The sequence below is a fragment of the Chelon labrosus genome, assembly GCF_963514085.1.
Source record: "Chelon labrosus genome assembly, chromosome: 4".
In the NCBI taxonomy this organism is placed as follows: domain Eukaryota; kingdom Metazoa; phylum Chordata; class Actinopteri; order Mugiliformes; family Mugilidae; genus Chelon; species Chelon labrosus.
The window spans coordinates 32,431,888-32,447,901 of record NC_140340.1 but is presented as its reverse complement, the minus strand read 5'-3'; the positions used below and the strand labels follow the sequence as shown (position 1 = coordinate 32,447,901).

General features: G+C 42.0%; 1 protein-coding gene across 1 annotated transcript; it reads right to left on the bottom strand.

The window, feature by feature from the left end:
• Window positions 1–1,965: 1,965 nt before the first annotated feature.
• Window positions 1,966–15,665, bottom strand: LOC311486845 (serine/threonine-protein kinase 35-like). Its single transcript, XM_084542867.1, has 3 exons — window positions 14,992–15,665; window positions 12,842–13,577; window positions 1,966–4,293 (listed from the first exon to the last, which is right to left on the bottom strand). The coding sequence occupies exons 1-2, from the start codon at window positions 15,482–15,484 to the stop codon at window positions 12,865–12,867; spliced, it is 1,206 nt and encodes a 401-aa protein (XP_084398993.1). The 5' UTR covers window positions 15,485–15,665; the 3' UTR covers window positions 1,966–4,293; window positions 12,842–12,864.
• Between the last annotated feature and the right edge of the window lie 349 nt (window positions 15,666–16,014).

Genomic DNA, 16,014 nt, shown 5'->3' with positions numbered 1-16,014 from the left:
GGACTGTATGGTGAGACTGTTTCCCATGGAGGGCACTCTCCGGGGGCCAGCCACAAAACAGCTCAGTTTCTTTTGTCTTCGTCTGGTAATTTTTTTTAAGTTGTCATTATCAGCAGTCATGGCTACTTCTACACCCACCGGACTCAACATTACCTGGCTAATGTCAGAGTCCAACTCACACTGCACCGCCTGATGAGTGAGGCTGACCGGGCTTGGAAGTCTGTCTGCATGGACTTGTACACGCCAAAAAGAAAACTAAAATATAAATGACACGGCTACAGCTAAACACCAGTGGGTTAACATACATACTAACATACAGACACACTGCAAAAAGTGTCGATAATAGCGAATTCATACAACATACAGATAACGTTAGGAAACCATACTATGGACTGTTAATCTCACAATGCCTTATGAAACATAGCAAACTGACTGTATGGCTTTTTGTCAGCTTTTCTGAGCTACACGCCCTACTAAATGTTGAAAAATTTCAAAAAGTGAGATTTTCATCCTATGCAAGAAACATCTCATGGATGCACTGGGACGCATCCTCAGTGATGTATCCTGGGGTCATTGGGTGTTTCGGGTCTCGCAACATCATACACCCTCGCCCAGGTGACCCAGCCGGGGTTGATCAAGTCCCGACTTGCGTCCCAGTAGCAGACCACGGATCAGCCCTCTTAATCCAAAGAGATTTTCATCCTCTTTATTCCCCTTTAAACATGAAAAAACATTTTCATTTTAAATAAGTCAGTTTAAATCTCCTAATAGAGAGTAACACCAACAAGAGGCCACAGATGTGTCTTTTATTTGAAATATGTTCTCATTCCATGTTTAATGAGTGAGCTCGGTTTCATTCTAAATTCTTTACTATGGTTTGGAAAAAGCTAAATCCATATTTCTGTACGAATGGTTCCCGATGATACATCTGAAAAGACAAACTGTGTCTCATTTTAAATAAATATCCATTCTGGTTAACCCATGGTTTGGAGTCAGTTCTTAATTTTGCCCCCCCAAGAAACAAAAGAGAAACTGAAACTTAAGCATCGATCTCATTACATTGGTATCGATATTTGGATGGATCCACCCGCCACTACTGGAGGGTTACTACTGGACACAGTCTGTCAGGCTTCGTGATGCACATCCAGCTTTGGAGTTTGTCGGCTAAAAACAGTGTTGATTTTTGTGAGCAACACCCCTTTGTAATCCAAGTTATAAACATCAGCCTAACCTGCCTTTATGAAAAGAAATCTGTTGGACATGGTGTTAAAAACATGCTAAAATACTACACAAGTGAAATGTTTCTTGAGGGATCCCTCCGCTCCGTTTTCTTGTTCCCGTTTCTTGCAGTAATCCACATCTGCCATCTTGCGGGAGCTTTGGGAATCCCATGCAACAACTTCACCATTGCTTGTCCCCGACTATTCTGGCATCCGCTTGACCATTTTTGGATCTAACTTATACAAGGACAAATTAATTAGTTGCTTGCAGTTGTCAACCGAATAGTAATTCAAAAAGTGTGCTTTCCTGCCAATATGGCGGTGTTGTGATTGCCGGTGCAGGGTGACGTCGGCTACCGGAGCTCTATGGGGGATGACATCACATCCCAAAAAGTTCAAAAAAGGCAACTGGACTTGTAGAGTTCTTTGAGAAGACATTTCACCACTCCTCAGTCTGAAATGAAGAAGCTACTCGGACGAGTGGTGAAACATCCTCTCAATGATTTTTTTGGATATGCCATCACCTGGATGACTGAGAACCTTCACAGACCAATAACATACAATAGTATAATTAGGTGAACCCCACAAGAATTGCCAGGGTTTCACAAAATCCTATGGGAACCACTGGATAAGAAATGAAATGAAGAAATAAATCTGAATTCAGTGCATTTTTAAGACCATTCAAGCCCTGCAGATAGCTTGGATAAAGTCCGTCCCATTGCCAAAACACAATCAAGTGCACAGATTAGAGGCATTTCCAACTTTTATTGAAATGGAGCTTCAGTTTGTAGGAAGTCAGCATTAAAAACATGTTTCTATTCACAATAGTAACATGTACAATCAAGGAAAGAAAAGAGATGTCAAGTCATCCCTCCGAGGTCCAGCTGCCCACTGCTGTTCCTGTGAGGGTGAGAAGCAGTGGACTCTCTGGGGAGAAACAGTTGCATAGAAGAGTGTTTGCATGTGAAACAAGTGATTCGTCATTGATTATAAGTTTAGTCACACATGACATTCCCATCATCTCAACACCAAAGGAAAGAAACCAGAGGCAGCTGCATGGACGTGAAGGAGAATGTTGAACACTTTACTTAATACACTTTACACTGAAGAGTATTACACAAAATGAAAGTGCAATAAAACAAAACATCTGAATGAGTCTTAACAATAATAATAAAAAAAAAAAATGAATGCTTAGCTCTTCAGTTAGGCTCATCTCCAGTGCACTGACACATCAGTCAAACAAAGGAGGTTAACTGTGTTGTGTTATTTACAGACGTTTAGGGAATAATAATTTCACTGAAGTACGTTATGGCCTAGTAAGCATCTGTATCCGTGTAAACCCATTTTTCCCAAAGGAAACCCTGAAAGAAACAAGCCAGCAGCTTATTCCAAACACGTATATTGTCTTTACAACCCAGTACTTTTTAAACACAAACCTTCAAAGGTCACTGCACGCAGCCAGCAAACACTGAGGATTTGAAATGAAAAAAGAATCCCGCCAGTGAAGACTGAGGAATGTTTACGTTGGAAACATTTAACCATGGCTCAGTAAACAAAGGGAAAATGTACAGAAACATGAGGTAGTACAGTTAAACAGAAAACTAAGAGACATTTGGTGTCCTAGTTCAGTACAACGAACTCTGAAGTCTGTAGTAAACATGTTCCAAAACATTTCCAAACTCAACACATTTCACATTCCACTTCACCACAGGCACAATTACACCTCCCAAGGGCCTGTGAGGTTTAGAACAGTTTAGAAATCATAATTCATCCAAACATTCTGTGAAATAAATTAGGGGCACTGTTTCTTTAAAATGAACAGTACATGTTCAGATGTCATCTTCACAATCTCCTTTAAAAAGTGTGACTTCACAAAGAAAAGCTCCACAAGGAACAAAACAAACAAAAAAAGTCTTATTCCTAAGTAACACATGAAAAATATTCATGGGTAGGACAAACTCAGTGCCATTCCTCCTCCATAGGTATACCTAAAATACTAATTCATTGAAACCACATACCCCGAACAAATAATGTATTTGGAGTGGCAAATCAGTTGAGGCATCTATCTTGATCCAAATTTGACCTTATGGACAATTCCAAGGCACCATGTATAAAGACTTACAGCAGAAATTAAAGCTGCATGTGTCCTTGAATTTGAATTTAAAAAAGAAAATAAAAATAACATCTCCAAACTAGTCCACGGCAACAAGTGGGGTTAGATAAAGACAGACCACTTCCTACCGTTACATAAAAGTAAAGCCAAAACATGGTGCCAGTGGGTGCTGCCATCTTGTGTCGGCAATGCCACTCACAACCGGACTCTGTGCAGTATAAACAGGAGGTTTTGTCTCGTGCCAGTCCAACTGTCAGCATGCAGCCCTTGAGTCACCACCATCTCGACTGTCGACAATGCTCGATGTATGCTGATCATTTTCAAGTGAAAAATCATTTATAATATTCCAAATAACTATTTATAATATTGAACTCTGTATTTCTGCATCAAGTTCAATGGTTTATGCAAAACATTCTTAACTAATACAAAATTTGACAATATCATGATACATCACAGCGTGAAATTACATGCCAGTGACAGAGCATCACATACAACCACTCCTACTGACTAACCAGAGTTCCTATGTAGTGTACTTACCGATGTCTGGAGAAATCTAAACGTAAATGAAAGTGGCAGCTGACATTGTTTTCTGTCAAAACATAAAGAATGGCTGTAAAAACACTATTCTCTAGAAACGTGACCAAGCTCTACCGGATGAAAAGACCAGCAGCAGGAGCCATCTGTCAGTTTATTACATGAAATACCCCCAAAGCGGCAGACATGGAGATAAACAGCAGCATTAGGCCTCATGTTTATAACAGGAATTTCTCCAGACCTCTATTCTCCACTGGAGCTGTGGCTTACATCGGTTACATATTCTGTATTATTCAGGGCATCATTCCCAATCCCATTTCAGCAACCAAACTACTGGAGCAACTACTTTCCTTTGCTTTTCCTTTGTCTTCACAGTCTTCAGATTTAACACAGGGGGACTCTCGGTGATTTAGCAGCTACATGTATCTGCAGAGGACAGAGAACACACAAGAACAACAGTCAGACACGTAAACTGTCACCAACAGTCACATATGTTGTAGGGGTTCTACCGACTAGTCAGCACTGCTGTGGCGTGATGCTTTAAGCCAGAAGTCGACTAGTCGCTGAACACATGACTATAACAACAAGGACACCTCTGAGAAGACAGGTGAAAAGCCCAGTGGGTCATTGAGATGGTGGATGGATGACCTCAGCAGCTACAGACCGGTGGCTCTAACATCCCACCTGATGAAGACACCAGAGAGACTGATACTGGGACATCTCCGCTCTGACATGGGCCCCTTCATGTCTGTGTCTGAGCTGCTCACCAGCAGCATGGGTGTCCCCCAGGGGACTGTCCTGGTCCCCTTTCTTTTCACCCTCTACACAGCAGACTTCAGACACAACACCGACAGCTGTGTACTGCTGAAGTTCTCCGACGACTCTGAGATTGTCGGCCTCATCAGAGACGATGACGACGCAGAGTACAGAGGACTGACGGAGAACTTTGTGGACTGGTGTCAGCGAAACCACCTCCTGATCAACGCGGGGAAAACCAAGGAGATGGTGGTGGATTTTTGCAAACGCAGTTCTGCCCTCCCCTCACCAGTGAACATCCAGGAAATGGACAGTGAGCAAGACTCTTATAAGGACCTGGGTGTTCACCTCAACAACAAGGTCTCACCACACTGATGCACTCTACAGGAAGGGACAGAGCAGGCTCTACCTTCTGAGGAGACTGAGGTCTTTTAGAGTAAAAGGGGCACTCCTGAAGACCTTCTATGACTCTGTAGTGGCATCAGCCATCCTGTACGGAGTGGTCTGCTGGAACAGTGGCATCACAGAGAGGGAGAGGAAGAAGCTGGATAAAATCATCAGGAAGTCCAGCTCTGTCCTGGGCTGCCCCTTGGACTCAATGAGGGAGGTGAGTGACAGGAGAGTCCTGGCTAAAGTGTCCTCCATGCGGGACAATGAGTCCCACCCCCTGCATGGTGACCTGAGGTTCAACACTTTTACTATTTACAATGTACTGTGTACATAACCCAGTTACACCTGGTCCATCTGTGCAACTCAATACTTTTTGTATATATATCAGTACTTTTTACTCTATTTTATTATTTATCTTTTATACCCTACACTTTTTACTCTTGATATTTGTTCCGTCCTTTTGTATGCTGTTGTAAACTGCAGTTACCCTATTGCGGGACAAATGTTTATGTTTATTTAGTATATTTCTCACAGGGACCATGTACAAAATGCATTAATCACTTAAAAAGGGGAGAAGATACACTGTACCAGATTTAGCAAATTGCTAATTTCCATCTGCAGTCTCAGGGCAGGTAGGATAGAAGTATAGACAGAGGTATAGACACACAAGTATTATCAGTATTATCTGCGGCGACGTATGTTCGAAACTTAGCATAAATTTGCGTGTGCTAAGTACGTCTGAACTATACATTAATTTATGTAGAATAGCAAGGGTATTAATTAGAAAGCTGAGATTGTAGTATTATAATAAAACATAGTCCATTTGATTTGAACCCAAACAATCTTTTCATTGGACTAATTAAGTATCCTACTTTTATTACTGTTAGGTTGTGTTCTCATCCCAAAGATTCTCAATGGGGTTAAGGTCTGGACTCTGTGGTGGCCAATCCATGTGTGGAAATGATGTCTCATGCTCCCTGAACCACTCTTTCACAATCTGAGCCCCATGAATCCTGACATTGTCATCTTGGAATATGATCCATTGATGGAATAACCTGGTCATTCAGTATATTCAGGTAGTCAGCTGACCTCATTCTTTGGACACATAATGTTGCTGAACCTAGACCTGAGCAACTGCAGCAACCCCAGATCATAGCACTGCCCCCACAGGCTTGTACAGTAGACACTAGGCATGATGGAAGCATCACTTCAAACATAGCCCTGAGTTCTACTGTTGTTTTTCTTCGATTTGATTTCAGGAAGAAATGTGGTCGGAAAAAAATCCTGATTGATCGTTATCGCCAGTCTTTTTTTCGACTGCATTTCTTCCTGGAAGATGATGGTTCTCCACTATCCTTCCAGTTTTAGTAGTTTCTTCAATCTCCTTAGATGTTTTCTCTTCTTGATGCATGCCAATGATTTGACCCTTCTCAAACAGACTAACATCTTTTCCACGACCACAGGATGTGTCTTTAGACATGGTTGTTTAAGAAATGAGAAGCTACTCATTGCATCAGTTGGGCTTAAATAACTTGCTGTCAGCTGAAAGATAATCACCCATGCAGTAATTATCCAATAGGAGTTAAATCCAGGTGGCGACTTTGTTTTTTGGCCAGGCAGTGTATGTTGTCCACATATGTGTAACGAGGTATCCCGCATTGGAGAGAAACCTGTCTGGAGCACTGAACAGAAGAGAGAACAAGCTGGAAAAATATTCTAGAAGCAGTGCCTCCTACAAGTAATGAGGTTACATAGGGCAGAAATCTGATTAAGACAGTGCTCATTAACGCACCAGTATTTCAGTCACTTTGGTCCAAGGTGTAAAATGCTGGTTTCATACACATGAGCAAATTTTGTCATGAAACGTGGCAAGACAAGTGTGACAACAACTGCTTAAACAGAAAGGCTAAAAGCTGAATGGCTTTCTAAAAGTTTAAAAGTTTAAGTTATTACTAGTGGGTAAAGGTTTAATTGTGTGCTCAGATGAAAAAAAGATGCATTTGTTGCAGCCCTAAAATGTGGTGAGGACACATGGCCTCGCTCTGCAGCACCATGTGTCCTCAGATCACATGTAGCACTTTAATCTTATAACAGGTCAGCCTCCAAGATCCAGGACGACAAATGAGGCAGTGCTTTACACTTGTGGCTTCCTAACTGCTGGTCCACAGGAAGCATCGTCATCCTATTTCAGCTCTGTCATGGCTTGTGGAGATAATCTGAGTTTTTATTTTTTTGATCATGTGTTTAACCTATTTTTACTTTGCTAGAGAACAAAACGGCTCTGACTGGTTGAAGAACTATCCCATTGCATGCATCTGCATTTTTATGTCTGTACCAGTTTAAACACGCTCTATAAAGAAATCCAAATGACAGGTTACGCTAGGCTAGTGAGCGACCATCACTGGTTACGAGCCTAGCAGTTAGCTGAAAGGCTACTCTTCAGTCACATCATGATTGTGTCTTTTAGCTGTAACTGATATTTCAGTTGACATTTAAGTGCAGGCACAAAGAATCCAAACCATTAATGTCAAATTATATTAATTTTATAATAATTTTCTTAAGATAGTAAAGCTGACAATAACAGAGACAGTAAAACATGATACTAGGCTGATCTGATCCACCAAGTGACACTGACAATGTGAAATTTGCAGCAGCCTGTACAAACAAACAAAAAAACAGCAGGCCGGACCGTCCCTGTACTCTTTATCACATCGACATAGCTCACATGTCTGTCAGCATGTCAGTCAACAAACCGCTGGATTTGGGATTACAGTGCACCAGACGGGAGCTTGGAGTGAATCCTGCAGCAGCAGCAGCATTTGTTAAGCATGCCCTGCAGCACCAAGTGAGGGGCTGCTGTGTTTTGGAATGTGCAGCTGCTTGGCCTGGCAATCACAGATACAGTCTGTTCCCAGCTATGCTGCTGTACATTGACACACATATAACCCTGTTATATAAGTGACTTAAAAGGGATCAAGCAGGGATTTAGAGCTTCAGCCTGCAGCCTGTAAAAACTATATGTTTTAAGGTCGTTTCAAACTGTCCACTGTCACATTTATGTAACACCTAGCCAACGGATTCATGGTATGGATTCCCATCAATGTAAAAGAACAGACTCTTTTTTTCCATAACAGGACGAATGGGTACTTGCCAATATGCTTTAAACTACTGATACTGCAACATTCATTGGTGCTATCCAGGAACAATTCCTTTGTGCCTGCTATACAACTGTTTGCCCTGTTTGGGGAGTGTTTTGGGTTCAGATCCAACATATGTGCGTCCTTTCAGTGAGAAGACAACACAGCTTGTTCCAAAATTTGTATAATGTCTCCAAGTCTTCATGTCATGACACATACACACAATAAACAGCTTTTTGTGGTTTTGCAACAATATTCTGCTGCGCCCCAGATACTGTCAGTGTTTATTTACATACAGAGCGCAAAATTGTGATCTGATCTGAAGAGGCATTTGGAGAGGCACTGGAAATGTTTGGTGTGAACAAAGTAGTTTTAACTGTTAACTTGTGATCGGATGATGGAGAATGCATTCAAATAACCAACTGTTAACGGCTTCTGAGATGCAGTCACACAGACCATATTAGGAGGTGGCCTGTGGCCTCATGTACAAAGATTTGCGTGGATTTCCTACTAAAACGTGGCACACGTTCAGATCCAGAAGCACATTTCCTTTGTACATCCCAATCGAGTGCACATGTTGTACCCGACCCCTCCCTGTCCACGCCCCCTTTTAAATATGCAAATTATATTTAAATTGACCCTGAACGATCCGAAAATGAAAACATAAGAATAGGAGAGTAAGACGGGAAAAAAAAGAACTTGACAGAAAGAGAATTGGAGACGCTACTCACTGGAGTGGAGGCACGCAAAAATGTCCTCTTTGGCAGCTGTCCTCCACGCACCACAATGTTTGTTAATTGCATTTGCGCATCACATATGATCTATACATTGATCAAATGAAAATGATTAATGTGATAGCGCTTTTATATCAATGTGTGTCCAGTCGATAGCTCTGATTACTTTCAGAAAACCGTCTCTCGCTGCAGATTTCTCTTTAATGTTGACCTGTTCAGATGCATCATATGGGAATCTGATATCCCTGACTGACATGAGGATAACTCCGTCCCACACAGCTGGCATGGCTCTGCTTGGGGTCGACCGGCACAGTCACGATCGGTCGGAGTAATAGTTTTCACATTTATGACAGTTTCCCAGCATCACCTCTAAGGGTCGCCAAAGGATCAACATCTGTAGAATCCAGCGTACACCAGCCATGAAGTTGGCGTAGGCACGTACAAAGTTCACGGTCATTTCACTCTTGATACATCTGAACTTTTCCGTGAGCGAGTACGTACGAAACGTTTTTGTGCCCTCGCGACCTTCGTACATGAGTCCCCAGGTACTAACTGCATTCCTTCAGCAGTGTGATGACACACTGGATCACATACAAGAACAAAAACAAACGCACAACCACTATTTCTTCATGAAAATTAAAAAGCATTGTAACTGATATCTGTTCATTAGTAATGAGACCCATCCTTGTAGATGTTAAGTGACTAAACAATAAATAATTCTAAGCAAAAATTAAAAACGGATTGAACTGGAGTACGTTATAAAAACTTACTGGCATGTGGTCAATAAAAGATGTGATCACGTTGATGTATGCAAAGTAACTATGCAGAGGTATCTTACTATTTCCTCAATGAGTCTTTACTTCCACAAACAGTTGCAAACAGCGCAACGTTGATGTTATTTGCATATGGAATCCTCCCAGGTTCCAGTTATTATCTGAGCTTTCTGAAGGCAGACAGACTAGAGGGCGAGGGATGGTCAGCTGAGTTTGCAACACCTACCCCCATCTTGCTCAAAAACGAATCACTTCGCACCATCCCCCTCCAACAGCCATCCACCAGAATGTGCCATACATTGTCCCACAAAAAAAAAAAAAAAGAGGAGGATGCTGCTAGGTGTGTTGAGGAACAAGAAGTTCATTTATCACAACTAATATCCTAGGGCTTTGGTTACACAAATGACAAACTGTTAAACTCCAGAACAACAAACGCATGCAAATATCCAGGCAAGACAGCTGACAGTGCAAGAGCTCACACGTATGGGGCCGTCACAGCAGTAACTAATTATGTTCCCTGGGAAGGACACCGACACCACCTACCCTCTCTTGACCATCTACTTGAACACATAAATTCCACAGAACGTGTTCCAGCACTTTACAAGCCAAAAATCATTTACAGCGTCTGACTGACAGCAATAAAATTACAGGCCTGAAGAGATCGAGTGATTTGGAAAACTCCTCACAAGTGTTCCATGCAGGTAAAGTACCTCATTCCTGGCAATATTTGAACTCAACTTCCAAACAAACACACCCCTCCCAGGCTTTGCACAGTGCTGTTATATGCTGTTGTCACAACAACAGCTCTTAATGTAAGCTTTGCTGTTGGGCAATTTCTTTGTGTTTTGTGTCATTCTAAAGCAGTCTTTTGTTATGCAGAACTAAAATATTTGCAGTGCAAAAGTAAACAGAAAAGCCCTTGAATGAATTTAGCCAAGTACCACAAAAACACAGGAGATGTGATAGACTCAATATTGTGTAACTCGATGTTTTTCGGACAGTGTACTCCTCGTGTTGTGCTCTTGTTTCACATGTAAAATATTTAAAAGAAGACTTGGGAACAAAAAACCCAAGTGCCAAACTCCGGGTAGTAAGTCCTCAAAGGGCCCTACCACTGCAGTATACGTCATACTCGCTAAGCATTGTGGGAGATGCAGGAGAAGAACGATAAGAGGCACTTTTCATTCTATTTTTGGACGTCGGCCAGTCGTTTTGGTGACCACACTGCAAATTATTTGGTTCTTACCAAGATAAAAAAAACTTAGATTTAGAGATCTTTAAGAGTTAATTTCTTATTTTAAGTGTTCAACTTTACACTATAATCTTAAATCAAATTTAACAATCTTAATTCAAGAAATCTTGTCAAGTGAAATTATCTTGCTGCATGGACAGATAATTTCACTTGTTTTGAGTACCTTTTCCCTCAGATTTAGTGTTTTTATCTTCTTTTCAGACGCCCCTTTGCAGTGCACGTCCATCGGATCACGCCGTTTATTTAGCATGTACCCACACACTTTATGCCCATCTCCACCCAGGAGAGATTAGCGGTCACCCTGTGAATATTTTCATCTGGGAGCTCACAGAGTGGCTGCTAGCATTTCACTAGCACTATTCCGCATTAACCACGCCCACTTCCAATTTATAACCAATCACATGTGAATGAGTGCCTTAGTTTGCGCTGCTTGCTTAGTGGTCAAGTACGTTTAGTTTCTCTGCAGAGTGAGATGTAAGATGTTTGAATGGTGCCGTTTATTGATTATATATCAATCAGATGTGGTAGGACTCAACTGAGCCGGTTAAATAGATTCATGATTCTTGAGTCGTGTTTGATGGCCGGTTATATGAGCCAGATCCGAATCTTTTTTCCACCGCTATAAAATGGCAGGAACGCAAGTCGCGCATGCTGCCTAAACACCTTATGGAACTGTTTTTTGAAAAGTATTGCTTTTGATACAGCAAATGTTTTGGACTTAAGGAAGGTAACTGTCAATCTTTATTTGTTGTGAATAAGAGCAGCCTTTTGTTGTATAGGCCGCTGCTAAAGGCACACTATATTCCTGTTGGTTCCAAGGTGGAAAATATGTTGGATCATTTGGTGGTTAAGACTGGGCATGAGCCAAGGCCAATCTTATTTATTTTAGGTCTGCCATGAACCAAAACCACATCTCTGTAGCGACAAGACTTCTTGTCCTGTTTTGGCAGTTGCCTAACGTCAAAGGAAAATGAAGTCAGTCAGACAACAATCCGTATATTGTGCAATGTGGATGTTTGGCGAGGTGGTAGTATGCCATTTAATACTACCAAATGACAAAGCAGAATCCTTAGAGTGCACTCAGACTGCACCAAAACAACAACAACACTGAATGCTGCATTTAAGAGAAACGTTTCCTGACGTTACAGTGTCAAGGAGAAAAATATTACAGATCCCATTGGATGACCAGCCCAATTCTGGAGTAGAGAATACAGGTTTTCTGTAGCCAAAGTGCAAACCCTCTCAATACTACCAGATTTTCTCATATTACCTTTACTCATTCATTGATCTTATGGAGTCACACGGTGCACACGTGACTTAGGAGAATGTAAGTAAGAAAAGCCTTTATAAGTCTCCAGAGGAAGATATTTGGTTATGTAGGATCAGACTGGGAGTCGGATTGACTGATACTCAATACTGCAAGAGTGGTATCGGTATCTAATCTATTATTTTATCGATTAATCCATCGATTACTTTGTGAGTAGTACCTATATTCTTACGTTTTATACGTCTATACAAGCATAAACAAACTGCTTACACGTTACAATTACTCTCTGACCAAAGATCAGACAACTAGTAGTCCAAATATGGACGCTGCTGTCTAAAGAATAATAAATTGTCCTTGTCTTTTTCCTTTTATAAAGCATGAATCTTATTGGGTCTCTGCTTCCTGTAGTTCTGATGATTTGATTTGTGCTTTTTAGGTAATTTTCCAGCATACCTAGCAGCGGGAACCACCATAACTGGAGAAAAGCATGATGCGTCTATGTATTCCATGCAAATAAAGTGTCATTGCAGCCATAATTAAAACGGTACTGGCAGATGAACTGGACATGCACTAGTTACCATGGAAGATGACATAAGAGACAGCACACTAAATGGGTTACAAAACAATCACTGGGTAATTATTAAAAGAAAGAAGGGCATAAGTACCTGTACCACAGTCTAGTTGAGGGTCATGTGGCACACATAACTTGGTCCATTCTGGTCTGCAGCTCAAAAGCATCAGGCCGGTCCTGAGGGTTGACAGCAAGCATGTCTTGAAGCAGCCTCCTCACTCCATCCGACATGCAAGACTTGCGTTTCTCTGGGATATTCAGTACCATCTTTGGATTTTCTAGCAGCGCCTCACCCACGGGGACAATGTCAGCTCCCTGTCTCACATATGTTCCCAGGAGCTCCCGCTTAGACTCAGCATCGATGAAAGTAATTCTCTCCAGCATTGCCCAGATGATGATGCCCAGGGCAAATATGTCAGCCTTTGCTGTGTAGTGGCCCTCCCATACCTCTGGAGCCATATAGAAGTCTGAGCCGCATGCAGATGACAACCAAAACTTGTTGATGTTCACATTTTTGTTCTTGTCTTCATCCTCTTTTCCCTCGCTGGCTAAACCAGCACAAACTTTACTCAAGCCAAAGTCAGCCACCTTGAGAACCGGAGTTCCTGACTTCTCCGATATAAGAATGTTGTCTGGTTTGAGGTCTCTGTGCACAATGTTGTTTTCATGCAGGAAAGCGACAGCACTCGTCAGCTGGAGCATAAAACTGCTGTTGGTTCGCGGGTTGGGTCGGCGAGACAAGATGAACTGGTTGAGGTCACCACCTTCGCAGAACTCCATGACAAACCACAAGTAACAGGGTTCCTCTGGAGGACTGAGCACTCTCTCACCTGAAACAGCAGCACACCAGTTATTCACACACTGATATACAACACTCAAAAAAATATCTGTTCGGTATAATTAAGTAGGTCATCTGTGGATGCACCCTGTCTTTACTTAAGTATAAAAATTAGATTAGAGAGGTATTATCTCAGTACCAACTGGCTGTACCCCCCCCCCCCAACAGCCACCAATAGACACATCTGCACAGGTTGCAGTTGTTTTTGCACAACGTCACTTTAACTCTACTTGCACACTACCTCAATGGTACAGGACTGGATACTACTGACGTTATTCATTGCAGTTAATCTCCAATTATTACAGCGCTGACGCTTTTACTGCCTATATTTATACCCTTCTTGCTATTTTTGTACAATACTTAGTTAGCTAATTTTATCATACTTTTTACTGTTTCTGCTATGGCTTGAATCAGGACCAGAGAAACTAATCTCGTTCCATCCCCATGTACCAACATGTGTTGAAATGACAATAAAGAATCCTTGAATCCTTGTAGACATACATGTCTAGCTAGAATAAATGCATTACTGTCCACTAATTGCAGAAAGCCCCTTATGGTGATATTACAGCTTTTACAAAAGGGATCTCTGACTGTGGTCCATGTTTCAAATAGCTTTAAACTGATCTAAAACTACCACTACTGACAAAGCTTACAAACCCAACATGAATTTATTGGAAAGTTGGGGTAATGATAGAGATGAATCACTCTGTACATCATAATATTGGCGTTCTGGGGGGAAAAAAACAAAAACACAATCCTACACTGGATGAGTTTCACCACAGCACACGAAGACAACGCATGTAATTATCAAAGGCATCTGCAAATAACCAGTGGGAAGGAAGACAACAAAACCGACTCCATTTTGGTGAGTCAGAGCTTTCGGAGCTGCTTCGCCAAAAAAAAAAAAAAAAAAAAAAAAAAAAAAAGGTTCCCATCCCCCAGCGACCCTGTGTCATGGCGACAACAATCCTACTCGAACGGAACAGTTCATGATGCAAAGATTTCATTTGGGGCATTGTGAACTAGCCAAAGAGGAAAACTTTACATAACCATACCAAAAATGATAAAACAACCGCCTCTATTATGTCATATCAAGAGATCAGTGTGATGCAACTAGCAAAGGACGCTCACTAAAACGATGGACCCTAAGATTTTGTTTTTATTTTTAAGCATAAAATCTCGTCTAAATCTGATAAACTACTTCCTGCTTCGACTGGGAAGTCTGAGCTCCATTAATGACAACGTCAAACAATGTTGGGTGGAATCAGCTCAGTCTTGAGTAACTTGTAACATACTGCTCCTGTGTTTAAACAAAAAAAAACAAAAGTAGCAAGTACTTTAATCTCACCTGAAGTGACTCAGCTCAAATGGCTACAGTTAGAGGGCTACCCTAGGGCTCGTCTCACCTTTTAGTGAAGTCTCCACCAGGCACAGGTACTGTTTGGACCGTTTGTTCCCGTGACTCATTTTCTGGGCCATGCCGTTCCTCTGCAGCACACACTCCTCCAGCTGTACCACATTTTGATGCCGTTTCTCCAGACTCGCCAGGGCCCAGAACTCCTGCAGGGCCAGCTCTACGTTTTCAGGCGCGTCGCATCGCAGTTTCTTTACGGCCACTTTAGTTCCCGATCTGCGGGCCATGGCCTCGTACACCACGCCGTACGTCCCCCGTCCGACCTCCCGCAGCAGACTGTACCGGGGCGCCATGACCCTTCGCTCCAGGCTGTCCTGCTTGGTAGGGCCAGCGTCACCCTCCATGTCATGGTCTCGCTTCGTGTTTCCCACGCTCAGACACCGCAGCACGCTGGACTCGCCTGCTCGCGCTAAGATGGGTTGTCCGCAGCAAGCTCGCGCGCTCCTCGTGCGACACCGCCAGCTGTTACTATTAAACGTATCCATACGTCCACATGAATCCCTCACTGTTCAAACATTCAGTAGTAACACAAACATGTTGCTTGTCCTTATCCTCGGGATCCCTGAACGGGATGTCATGGAAAGTAACTTGGTAGGGGTGAAGATTAGGGAGGAAGCAGTGTGGAGAGAGTTTAGAAAGCATTTCCGGCCAAGGCCTTCAAAGTATAAAGAGTTCTACTTATTGTGTGTTGTATTGTGTGTAACATTCACATATTGAGCGAAATTAATTGCTGTATCCCTCTGGATTTTTTTCTTTCTTCGTGGTTCGGGATGGTTATTCAAATTTAGCATTTTAATTTATAAGCACTTCCGGTCCGTTTCAGGTTCCATGGGCTGCTTGATGTCCCTCGAGTTCAGACATACCATTGTCAAAGAACACGGGGTGCCAGAATACGTTTCAGGAATTTCTATGTTTCTATTTCTGTTATGAGTATTGTCGTTGAGCATTATCTTAACCGTGTCATTTTACCGTTCACAATTAGTGCAACTAAGAGAAATTAGAAATTAAAAGTTAT